This window comes from Mastigoproctus giganteus, chromosome 7 (genome assembly GCF_048544385.1).
Source record: "Mastigoproctus giganteus isolate SK-2022 chromosome 7, ASM4854438v1, whole genome shotgun sequence".
Lineage (NCBI taxonomy): Eukaryota > Metazoa > Arthropoda > Arachnida > Uropygi > Thelyphonidae > Mastigoproctus > Mastigoproctus giganteus.
In genome coordinates, this window is record NC_143581.1 from 160,684,540 (window position 1) to 160,697,632 (window position 13,093).

Genomic DNA, 13,093 nt, shown 5'->3' on the forward strand with positions numbered 1-13,093 from the left:
AATTACAGACCAGTTAGTTTAACTTCTGTTCCGGGTAAAATAATGGAGTCACTGGTTAAATATGCATTGTAGGATCATCTAGACAAGACTGCAAAAATAATTCAGACAGCATGGGTTTGTTAAGGGAAAGTCTTGTCTGACAAATTTGATTGGTTATTATGATGTGATTACAAAGCAACTGGATGCAAAAAATAATTTTGATATCATATACTTGGATTTCAGGAAAGCTTTTGACACTGTTACACATGGAAGACTATTGTACAAATTGGAGCAGAATGGTATTAAAGGTAAGTTGCTACAATGGATAAAAGGATGGTTGAGTGAGAGAAGACAGAGGGTGGTAATCAATGAGTGCTGCTCTTCGTGGACTAATGTTATTAGTGGAGTCCCACAGGATTCGGTGTTGGGTCCACTGTTGTTTTGTATATTTATCAATGATATTGATGAAGGTATATCAGGCTTAGTGTTGAAGTTTGCAGATGATACAAAGGTTGGCAGGGTTTTTAATTACAGTAATGGCAGTGTTCTACTGCAACAGGATCTGGAAAGGTTGAGCAGATGGGCTGAGAGGTGGCAACTGAAGTTTAACCTTGACAAATGCAAAGTACTGCATATGGGTAGAAGTAACCCCAGAGAAATGTACCAACTGTGTGGTACTACACTTAAGGTGGTAAAAAATGATAAAGACCTGGGAATAATTGTGCAGTTAGATACGAAGTTTTCTGAGCAATGCAGACAGGCTGCCAGGGCAGGTCATGGGGTTTTGTCAATGATATATAGGAATTTTGCTAGCAGGGAAAAGGAGGCGATTGTCCCTCTGTATAAGGCAATGGTCAGACCATGCTTTGAGTACTGCGTACAGGTCTGGAGGCCTCATTTTAGGAAGGATGTAGATTTGCTTGAGTGTGTACAGAGAAGGGCAACAAGATTGGTGAGGGGAATGAAGGGATCCTCTTATCAAGAGAGGCTTAAGTTCTGCAAATTGCAGTAGCTGGAGACTAGGCACCTGCACAGTGATCTGATTGAGGTGTATAAGGCCTTGAATGGGTTAAGCATGCTCAATTCTGATGGGATTCTTCCACTTGTTCAGATTCCGAACCTAAGGGGGCATAAATTGAAATTAAGGAAAGACAGATGTAGAATATATGTGCAGAAATTTGCCTTTAGCCAGCAGGTGGTTAATTGCTGGAACAAATTTCCATCTGTTGTTGTGGAAGTTGATAGGTTAAATAAATTTAAGGAGGAACTGGACAAACATTTAGAGGGAATGGTTGTGTGAAATTTTTTTTTTTTTTTTTTGGCTGATGCGGCATAAGCTCATACACTTGCTTTCTTGCATCACATGCCACTATTACTACTAGTACTTTCGCAGTTAGGCTGCACTTGAAAAAATGTACGTCAAGTTCTAATCCTTGATGGGCATCTTTCACTGAAACTTCTTGTTCAACCACAGTAGGTTCCTTATCTTCATCACTACCAATTTTAGATTCCATTATGCCTGCAATGAGTTCCTCTTCATTTGTGCATATCCCAAAACATTCAATGTCCGCATACACTTCTGTGTAATCTTTGAAGCTTAACGATGTGATCAGAACCTGATGCCGATGACCGTGCTATTGACAGGCTCCTGTTTCCCGATGCTACCAGAACCATACTGGTTCTGGTAGCATCGGCAAACAGGAGCCTGTCAATAGCATGGTCTGACGATGGGTACCAGTAAGATGCTGGGGGGGGGGGGGGTAAGAAGAAGAAGTAAACTGCAGTTCACTGTAATCAATCCACTGCAGGATGGAAGCCTCCTCAACAATTCATGTTGAGGGAAATGAACCATAATCTTCCATGCTGGTCCAGTGCAGGTTGGCAGATCAACCGTATTTTGCACTTATTGGCTTGAACCCTGGTCTACTCAAAAGTGCGTGTGCTATTGCACTACTGCTCCTGACCACTCAGCTACGGTACAGTGGTTTGAGAGTGGTATAAGATTGATTATTAAATACAGTAATTAATCTTCTTTGAAGCTTAAGTTTTCCTGTAAGTTTAGGTGATGATGCATATGCTCAAATATTTCTTCCCTATTATCAGACCATTCTTTGCAATTAATAGAGGAAGCATGTGAAACTTCACACATTGCATCATTGAAGCAATGGAGATTGCCAACTGTATCATTTTAAGCAGTTGGCAATTGCTTTTTCATCAACTTCAATCCCAGGCTGAAACGTGTAAATACATTGCTTGCAGGATGTTGATTTTGCACTGAATTTTTCTTTCAAGACATAGCACAATTTTGTTTAACAGCATTCTTTGCATTATTTGTTGGTAGTTTTCTTAAAACACTGGATTACACCCTGATCAGGTGGCGGAAGAACTGAAGTCCTATTTGGTGGTAAGTACTCGACAGTGATTGCACATAGGTCGTTTACTTGACAAATTTTCTATTCTTTTCATTCATTGTAGATTTGTGATGTCATCCATGCCTTTTGGTTTGTTCAATACATAGTCAGTAATGTCTTCAAATCTTTAAAGCATTGAGGCTCTGTGCCAGATATGTTTGCTGCTAGGAGAACAGTAATTCATTGTTTGGCCTTTTTGCCACCAATATATTTCTCGAGTTTAAATGCAAGTGTTTTATCTGGTAGCAATTTAAAAAAAGAGTCAAGTTTCATCAGCACTGAAGATGTCATTGTGGTTGTATGTGAGCAAAACATTTTTTAAATGATTTTTCTTACATTCCTTTGTAGTGTCAATGTCCACGGATGCACTTTCGCCACACACTTTTTTGAAAGACAGGCCATGATAAGTCTTAAATTTCTGGAACAATCCAGCCGAACTTTTAAATTCTTCAATATCTTCGATGCACAAATGATTCAGCCTCAGCTTTTAAAAGGTCACCATCCATGGGAATGTTTCTTGCATGTATCTTCATTAGCCATTCCAAAAGTACCATTTCAAGATCTAGATACTTTGCCTTTTGTAGTGCAGCAGATTTCTCTAAACTTTCAATCTTTTTCAATCTTTGAGAATAGCGAACAGAGTACTCTTAGGAATGCCAAACTGTTTGGCAATGTCAGTATTAGAAGGCATGCCATTATGTACAGCTTGTAAAATCCTAATTTTATCTGCGATTGGCAAAGAACCATACCAATAAACATACACTCTAACTAATGAAATTAATTTCTAGCTGATGTTTATTTCATTACCGCACTGTGAGAAAAGAGTGTGGGAAATCTTTACAAATGATTTCTCACAGTCAGTCTGTAAGCTTTTCAATTACTTCAATATATTTGATGTGTTCTGTCATTTTTAAATGCGAATATTGTAATAAAAAAGTAAAATATAATTAGGTTAATGAGAAATAGGCTGGGACCAACCACAATAGGGACATTATAACATGTTGGGATGTTAAAAAGAGGGTCACTATAAAGAGCTTTGATTGCATTTTATTTTTATTTGTATTGAAAGTGAATGAATAAAAAATGAATCAAAGGAAGTTTATAGAGATTTGGTGTTGCACCAATTTTTTATTATTTTTTTTTATTCAGGTCAGTGTTTCATTACTCAAGAAAAAAAAATAAAATAAATAAAAAAAGTTGTTTTTTTTATTTGAAGAAACAAATAAACTGAAGAAACAAGGTGCAGCTGTGGTGTATTTTTGTGCTATCAAATGCAGCATTAGCAAAGGAGAAAACACACTTGTCTGTTTTGTCAGTGTTTTTCAAAATATTATTTCAAAATCAATGCAGGATTGTTAAAATATTCAATTTGTAATCCCTATATCCATCTCTTTTGTCTTCATATTTTACTTAAGACACTCTTGGAAAAGCTAAACTAACACTTTAAAAATTCTTTCTGTCACATTCTTTCCCTAACAAAAAAAATAAATAAATAAAAACTGCCTTGCAACTTTTGGCTTTCATATTCAATCAGAAAACTTAACAGTTACCTTCAGAGATTTTTTTTTTTTTTTGTAAGAAAATACCTAACATGAAATATTAACAATATGCTAATCTGAGGATTAAGGTTTTTGAGGTTTTTGTTCCCAAAACTTTATCATTCCTTTATCTAAATTTTTTAAATTTATTGCACTTTACGTTCAAATTAAAAAATACTTACCTGCTCCAAACATTCCACCAATATATGCATGCCTCTCATCAAAACCTTTTTGAACTATTGCATTAATAAATGGAGACCCATGAAATAGCATTCGCTCATTGGATTGGCTGTGATTTTCCTCTGAAACTTCTCTTCTTCTATGGCAGTATCGCTCCCATAACTTCTTATTTCTCACTTTTTGTATCTATAAATAAATGAGTGCAATAATGTTTCTGGTCTTTACTGATCCATTTAAATTTTTAATAAAAATTTAGAATAAAAATTTTAATAAAAACGACAGATTCGGTCGGGACAGAGCAAAATAATACGTTAAATAACAAAAAAAAAATCCATATTTCCTTTCATTCCTTGAACTGAAGGTGTAAACAGTGGACCCTCAGAGTCTAATTAAATTTAGACTTATTAAACTCACCCAATAAATAATCCTGTTAAGAAATTACACCACTGTTACTGGTTTCTTCAGTGCTACTGTTCGTCAGCATGAAGTAAGTTCTAAAGCATTGTTTAAAAAGGGGTGTTTCACACTAGGGGGAGAAATCCCTCTATTCAAATCAGCACTCTATATACTGTGGTTATGCAAATTGATATTTATTCACTTTTGAATACAGAAAAAAAAAACCGATATGCCACAGAGATGTTTGGCAAATATAATTCTAAACTACTTCCTTAAAACAGGAGGTAGTTTTTGTAGCCAGATGGAACAATGGTCCCTAAACTGAAGAGGTAATTCAGAATATCAACAAAACATTGGTGAAGATTATTAGGTTCTTTCTTATATTCTGTATTAGGAAGAAACTACTGGTTTTCATAACCCGATATGCCACAGAGATGTTTGGCAAATATAATTCTAAACTACTTCCTTAAAACAGGAGGTAGTTTTTGTAGCCAGATGGAACAATGGTCCCTAAACTGAAGAGGTAATTCAGAATATCAACAAAACATTGGTGAAGATTATTAGGTTCTTTCTTATATTCTGTATTAGGAAGAAACTACTGGTTTTCATAACCCAAAGAATACAAGGTGTGCCTGAAAAGTTTTAGAACTATATTCATAAAAAATCAAAATCAAGGAAAAAATTTATTACTATTTAATCTTCACTGGTAATAAATTCTATGCTTGGTCATACAGCTTCTGGATGGCTCTGTGGAACTCTGTTTAAATCCTTTCACGCTGGTTTGGATCTCTGAAACACTGTTGAAATTGTGCCCCTTCAGGCAGGATTTCACTTCAGGGAACAGAAAATTATCAGCAGGAGCCAAATCCAGCACTGAGGGATGGTGAAGAACTATAATGCTTTTCTGTGCAAGAAACTGCTTCACAATTGTCGCATTGTGTGAAGGCACACTGTCGTGAAGCAAGAACCACTTACTTAACTAGGATGCATCCAGCCTAACATGCTGAATTCTTTTCAATGTTCAGTCCAATACTCCTCTACAAAATTCAGAGGAGGCTGTCTGTCCTTTTGGTACAAATTCTTTGTGCACAACTCCTTGCTAATCTAAAAAAAAAATCATGAACATCATTTTGGTTTGAGACTTTTGGAATGGGACTTTCTTTGGCTTTGGCAAATTCAAGAGTGAAGGAGAGATTTTTCTTTCACGCATAGTCACAGGTGATGAAACCTGGGTCCACCACTATGACCTTGAAACAAAGAGACAGTTGATATCTCAAGCACCATCAAAATTCATTGCCCAAGAAGTTCAAAAGACAATGTTCTGTCGATAAAGTCATGGCAACAGCGTTTTGGGACAAAGATGGGGTCTTGCTTATGGACTTCTTGGAGCATGGCAACTCAATCAACTCAGATCGATATGTGGAAACATTGAAAAAGTTGAAAGTCTGCATCTGTAGAATTTTACCGGACAAAAACCTTAATAAGGTTCTACTCCATGACAACGCACAACCCCATACCAGTCTACACACGATGGAGGTCATTGAAAAACTGGGGTACGCTGTTCTTTCTTGCCCCTCTCATAGTCTGGATCTTGTACCTTCTATCGCCTTTTTGGCCTGCTGAAGAACGCACTATGTGGAACCCATTTTTCAGATGACAACCAACTCAAACACAGTGTTCGCTAAGCCCTCCAGAGCTTGTTGTTATTGTTATTGACCACTGCATATCCCCACATTGCTCTGGGGATATGCAGTGGTCATTCCCTGACCTTTCTGCATTCTCCGTATTTGGTGGCTCACGGGCTCGAACTCCGGTCTAATCAAGAAGCATGTGCTACGCACTGCTGCTCCTGCCCACCTGGCTACGGAGGCGCCCAAGAGCAAGAGTAAGGCCTTTTATACGGCTCGAATACAGTGTCTGACTCAGAGATGGCAGAAGTGCATATCAAATGATGGTGACTTTGTGGAAAAATAAGTGTGTTTATTAATGATTAAGGATTAACTGACGTAAAAGGCATAGTTGTAGGAATAAAATTTTCTGATGAAAAAAAATAGGAGGCATTACTTTCATATTGGTCCTTGTAATTAAACATTCTGATGGATTACATGAGGGCATGAGGAACGGGATTGATGCCCGTGAAGAAATTAAAAAGAAGGACCGAGCAAGAACTCAGCCATCCAACACAACACTGGTGCATGACATGACACAACGAAATCCTCTACGTCAAAAATCACTTGTCCCACAGCAAGTAGCTATTGTCAGGGGAAACAAGAAATGCATTTTTTAAAAAAGATAGGTCGAACTGATCAGAGTTATGTTATGGCTGAGAGGAGAAAAAAGTTGATGACATTGCAGAGCATCTATCATCTTTTAAGAAAACAAAAGGTGACATTATTGTACACTTAGGTAGTAAAGATATTAACAGTAGATCTAAGGATTCATCTAACAAGTATGGAGAAATGCTGAGAAAAACCTGCGAGTTAGGATAAAATTTGTAAGTGTCTGGAAGTTCTGCCCAGACATGACAAAATGGAGTTTATGATGAGAACCTTGCCAATCAATTCATCCCTGGAGAGACTGTGCAAGGCTCATGGGGTAGAATTTTTCTCAATATGGTATGTGCTTGTTAACAGGAGAGGGGTGGATTTTTATAGGGATAGACATACTTAAATAGAAGGGGTGAAGGAATATTTGTTGATATTAATGAGGCAGTGTCAGCTGATCAGAAAAATGCTAGCATGGGTGTGGGAGAGATACACAGACTAACAGATTAACAATGGCTCCAAGCAGAGGTAGATGAAAGTGATTCTTGCACTGCTTCTATTGAGATGTGCTGCAGCCTGGAAAGCAAGGTGCTAGGGATTAAAAGGCCTGCTGGAACAGAGGGGGGGGGTCCTCATAGGAAAAGAAAATACAGGGGCTGTATCAGAATTACTAAGAGGAGAAATGGTTGCATATATATTTGCATGCACACTAATGCTAGAAGAACAGTAAATATATTTAATGAATCTGTAAGTAAAATGCGTACAGAAATGAGACACAGGGCAAGAACAGAAGTGGATGGAGGTTATGCTCTTGGTTAAGAAGCATACAGAGTTTAAAGCAGTACACCCAGTTGATGTGGAGGGAGCCAATGCACTGTTGAGTCAATTTGGTACAATATAAGCACTGGGAAAACAAAAATGAGAGGAGTGTGGCACACAATGACTGTGATAAGTATAATGACCAAGTATACAGATAAATAAAACGAGGCAGTATATATCAAAATGTCTTATAATCGGATATTTTAACTTTAAAGATATTGACTAACTTGCGGGTTGATCATGCACATAGAAGTTTCCTAAATTTATCAGATGACCGCTTTCTACACCAGAGTGTTAGAGGCAAAACGAGAAAGTAATGCTCTTAATCTGATCATCAGCAGGGACTCGTGATGCATTAAGAATATCCAGATAAAGGAACCACTAGGTGGCAGTGATCAAATATACTGATGTGGAATCTGCTTCAAGATATAACAGTCAAGGGTAAAGGGAAAGTATTTTGCTTTTGTAAAGGCAACTACACCTATGATAAACAATTTTAAAATTTCCTTGAATGGAACCAACTGATAATGTTATAAACTGCAAATTCTAACTGGGAAGTATTCCGGAAAGTAATCATAGCTATTAAGATTTTTATACCAACTATGAGATACTGTTCACGGTTTATGCCTAAATAGATGATTATAAATTATTAGAGGACACAGATACCTACAGTAAGTATGAAGTAGTCTGTATCAAGTCATTGATTTAGGAACACTATGGCCCATTATGAGAAATATTTGGCTAAAAATACAAGAAAAGTAGCAAACAAATCTTTGTTATCGGTTCAGGATGCTGACAAGCTAAATAAATATTTTGCATCTACATTCACCTGTAAAGAAGTTTTTAGGGATGGGAATAACATACACCAAGATATAGGTGTGGCGCTGTGGTCGCAGAGGTGAACAGTTGCATTTGTGCGACGCTACACTTGATGTAGACGGCAGACAGTGATCGTAGGACAACTCAGCTGAATTGTGTATTTTCCTCAAGCACTTAACATGGATCCCTTGATTCTTAAGGTAACCATAGATGAAGAGAAGTAATTTATTTGAGGTAAGAGTTTTGTTCTTGATAGTTCATATATATTTTTGTGTTTTGGAGTGTATTTCTGCATGGTGCGATCGCTATAGTGCTAGCGGTAACGATTTTACTATCAGAACCCTTGACTTGCCTATGCCTCAAGGGGCCCAAAATTCTTAACTATATTAGACAGAAGACAAGTTATATCAGGGTTATCTTTAACGGGGAACTTAGATCTAGTAATAGATTTAAGATATATTTAGTTTTCAAGATAGTTTCTTTTGATCAGGGTGATTTTCCTGCCCTGAACAAAGTTTATAACAGGTCTAATTTTGAACAGACACATCAAATTATTTCTCCCAACAGAAGAAACAATATAATATGGACAGAATGACTGAAAAGGACCTAAACATGGGGGGGGAGGGGAATGCAGAAACCAGGAGACAACCCTGACTTAAATATAGAGGATATCCCAGACTCAGATATCAGAGTTTTAAGGGAAAGAATCCCCAACAATAATGAGCAAATAAATAATGAAGACACTGAAGCATGTCCCTCAGGCCCCCTTGGTATGAAAAGGGCAAAGAAAAGGGAGAAATCAAACAGAAAATAAAGAGTACAAAGAAAAAGATAGCAATGAAAATACAGAGAACAAAACAGAAAGAGGAAATAAGGTTTGAAACCATTAACCAGATTCAAGATCCAATCAAACAAATTAAAGAGTTAAAACTATACCTAGAAGACTTTCTCCACAAGCAAACAAATAGAATAACGTCTGCAACAAGACTACAGATAGTCAACTGCTGGACAGTCTTGGAGCAAAGAGTCATAGAGTTGAACACAGAAAACAGAGTTTTAAAAACCAAAGTGGAAACTGTGACAAAAGAAAAAAAAATTATAAAGAGATCAACACATTAAGTTATGCCCAAGTAGCAAGGGCAAATAAAACAGTGGCTACACAGCCAAAAGAGGTTAACAAGACAAAGCAAACATCTAGAAATAAAGAAACAAACATTGTCATACTAAAAGCAATGTCAGACTCAGCCCACAAATCCAGTGAGGCTGTCAAAGAAACAGTGATGACACAACTAAAGCCCTACTTAAAGGACATAAAAATTAACAGTATGAGAAAAGTGAAAGAAAATGGGGTGCTACTGGAAGTAGCAAATAAAGAGGATTTAAAAAAGGTGGAGGCAATACCTGAAGTCACAAAACTTGGGCTTAAAACAGAAAAGCCAAAAGGAAAAAATCCTCACATTTTAATTTTTGATGTACCAGAGGCAACATTAGAAAAAGACCAAATGATGGATATATATTATAAAAACTTCAGTAGCATAATGACAATAGATGAACTTGCTGCTGAATTCCTTATAAAAATAGTAACCAAAAGCAAAAGAAATGGATTATTTAACATAATAGCAGAAATTACACCTAAAATTTGGAAGGCACTGCAGGAACAACAGAGAATCTATGCTGGCTGGACCAGCCATAGATTCAGAGAACATTTTCCCATACAAAAGTGTTTTATATGTCATAAGTATGGTCATACTTCTGGGACTGCAGTCAAAAAGAACCTGTCTGTGGTCACCGTGTAGTCACTGGCCATGAGTACAAAAACTGAAAAAATAAGTCTCAGCAGCCAAAATGTGCTACCTGCAAGGCAGCACGGCTGACTGACTATGCACACAGCATCAGGGATGACAAATGCCCCTGCTATAAAAAAAATGGAAAAACTTATACAATCTAGGACCAATTATGGGCCAGATTCAAAATATAAACATGACTAGGGCTCTAAATCTCATCCAATTGAATGCTCAAAGAGCAAGAGCTGTTGTAGATCAGTTCAAGCTCAAATTATAAGACAATGACATAGACATATCGGTACTCCAAGAACCACACACACACACACACACACACACACACACACACACACACACACACACACACACACACACACACACACACACACACACACACACACACGAATAGGGTTCAAGGATGCCCAAGAAACTACAAAATCATAGAATGCACCTCGGGTGTCCCTTCTACAGGAATAGTAGTGAAAAACACTGACCTTACAGTCACAAAGGTGGGTCACCTCTGCTCCCCAACAGCAGTGTATGCTCATATCACTAGTGTTGTGGGACAGTTCTATGTTATCTCACTTTATTCCAGACCTGGCAAAGATATAAATCTTACAATAGAATATTTACAAGCAGTTGTGGACTTGCTACCTACAGCAAATATCATAGTGTGTGCTGATGTCAACCGCCAGTCTTGCCTTATGGCATAGCCGTACAGAAGACATAGCTGGCACACACAATGGCCAGATATTATCAGATTTTATAGCCACCTCACCCTTTCAAGTGATAGATCAACCTAATAACTTACCAACTTTTAGAAGTACCATGTGGGAGAGTGACACTGATGTCACTCTTGCCACCAATTCAATAGCCTATAAAATTATGGACTGGTGCGTCCAGCCAGCCTGGACCACATCAGATCATAGAGCCATCACCTTCAAACTAAACAGGCAATTACAAATAACCCAGCACTCCTTGTTGGATACCAAAAAGTATAACCTCAAAAAGACAAACCGGCAGATTTTCGCAGAACATACAGCAGCTGAGCTGCAAAAACAGGAAAATGAGTGGTCTAGATAAGACAACTGTAGCCCGGACGAGCAAGCACTGACTATGACAAACATTTTAACAAAAACAGCAAACTTGTCTATCCCACGGAAAAAGCAGAGGAAGCAGGCAGGCTCCTGAATTGACTATACTCGGGAGAAGGGTGCACCAGGCTAGGAGAAAATTTCAAAGAGCCAGAACATCTTGGCCAAAAATGAGGTGGATGCACTGAGAGATTCTTATAGAACTTTCAGGAATCAGTATACAGCCCTCGTAAGAGACAAGAAAAAGGAATGCTGGAGGCACTTGGTGGGAACTACAGGAAACAATAACCCTTGGGGAGCTCTTTACAGAATAGTGACCAACAAGCTGCCAAGAGGAGATGTCTTGGAATTTACTGCCAAACCAGATGGAACCCCAACCCTGTGTTGGGTGGATTCTGTAAATAACATCCTAGACAGTATTATTCAGACTAAAACTGGGGAACATTCCCCCACCCAGCTAGACATTATAAAAGAAAACACTGAATATGACAATGCCAATATTGAACCTCTGTTTACTATACAAGACTTAGAAATAGCACTATCTAAAACCAAAAACAATAAATGCCCAGATTTTGACCTCTTAGAGGTTGAGATTATCAAAAAATTGGCGGAAAAAGCACCAGAAAAATTAATAGCACTATATAATAACCGTATGACAGAAGGTATATTCCCAAAAATATGGAAAAAAGCAGTTAAAATTAATTCTCAAAAACCCTGAGAAACTGCTTACTGATCCCAAATCCTATAGACCAATAGCCCTACTCCCTGTACTAGGGAAAATATATGAAAGACTTATATATAGTAGATTAGCTCGGTACTACATGGAAGCAGATTTACAGTGTGACAATCAGTATGGTTTTAAGCAGGGCAACTCTACGGAGAATGCCATGGACCACCTACTGACAACAGTTAAAAATTCAGAGGAAAAATATATACTGGCAGTCTCCATTGACTTTGCTGGGGCATTTGACTCATTCTGGTGGCCTAGTGTCCTTAGGACACTCCGCCAGGCAAATGCCCCACAAAGCCTCTATAAGGTAATAAACAGCTACCTTACAGACAGAAGTGTCTCAGTACGCACAAGGTTAGAGGAATTGACACAGCCTGTGAATAAAGGCTGCCGCAGGGTTCAATCCTCGGCCCTTTCTTCTGGAACATTGTTCTGGACGAATTTCTGGCCTTGGATCTGGGTCCCATAGAAAGCTTGGCCTTTGCATTTGACATGATTTTCCTTGTCAAAGGTAACATGCGAGTAGTTGTAGAGCAAATATCAAATGCTGCCCTCTTGCAGCTGCAGGAGTGGGTACAAATGTACATGCTCAAAATATCGCCTGAAAAAACCAAACAAATATTTTTAAAAGGCAATTTGGACATAAGAAGACATCCACAAATCAAAATTAACACAACCACTATAAAAATGTAACAGAACTAAAATATCTTGGAGTGGTCTTTGATTCGGAATTAACTTTTTACCCTCATTTGATCTACTTGGCGAAGAAAGTGAGAAATTATGCAGGTATGATTGCCAGGATCAATTGAGCAGACTGGGGGCTCAAAAGAAAGACCCTGGCAATCATATACCGTGCAATGTTCCTACCTGTTATCACCCATGGAGCCAGTGCGTGGTTCACCCACTAGGCCATAGTAAGAAATAGGAATAAATTAGAATCAATACAAAGGACAATACTACTCACTATTACCAGAGCATGTCGCACAGTAAGCACACCTGCACTACATTTGCTGGTGGGAGGTTTCCCACTTTACCTGGAAGTAGCCAAAAGAGGCTTATATTATAGATTTAAAAAAGGCACA

General features: G+C 37.9%; 1 protein-coding gene across 3 annotated transcripts in view; it reads right to left on the minus strand.

Moving 5' to 3' along the window:
• The window catches only part of Tnks (tankyrase), a 637,218-nt gene that overhangs the window by 45,617 nt on the left and 578,508 nt on the right, over positions 1-13,093 (minus strand). For all 3 annotated transcript variants that reach the window (XM_090377953.1, XM_090377952.1, XM_090377954.1), the window contains exon 25: positions 4,111-4,294. In XM_090377953.1, the coding sequence (XP_090234079.1) occupies positions 4,111-4,294 (184 nt within the window). The remainder of the gene's footprint in view (positions 1-4,110; positions 4,295-13,093) is intronic.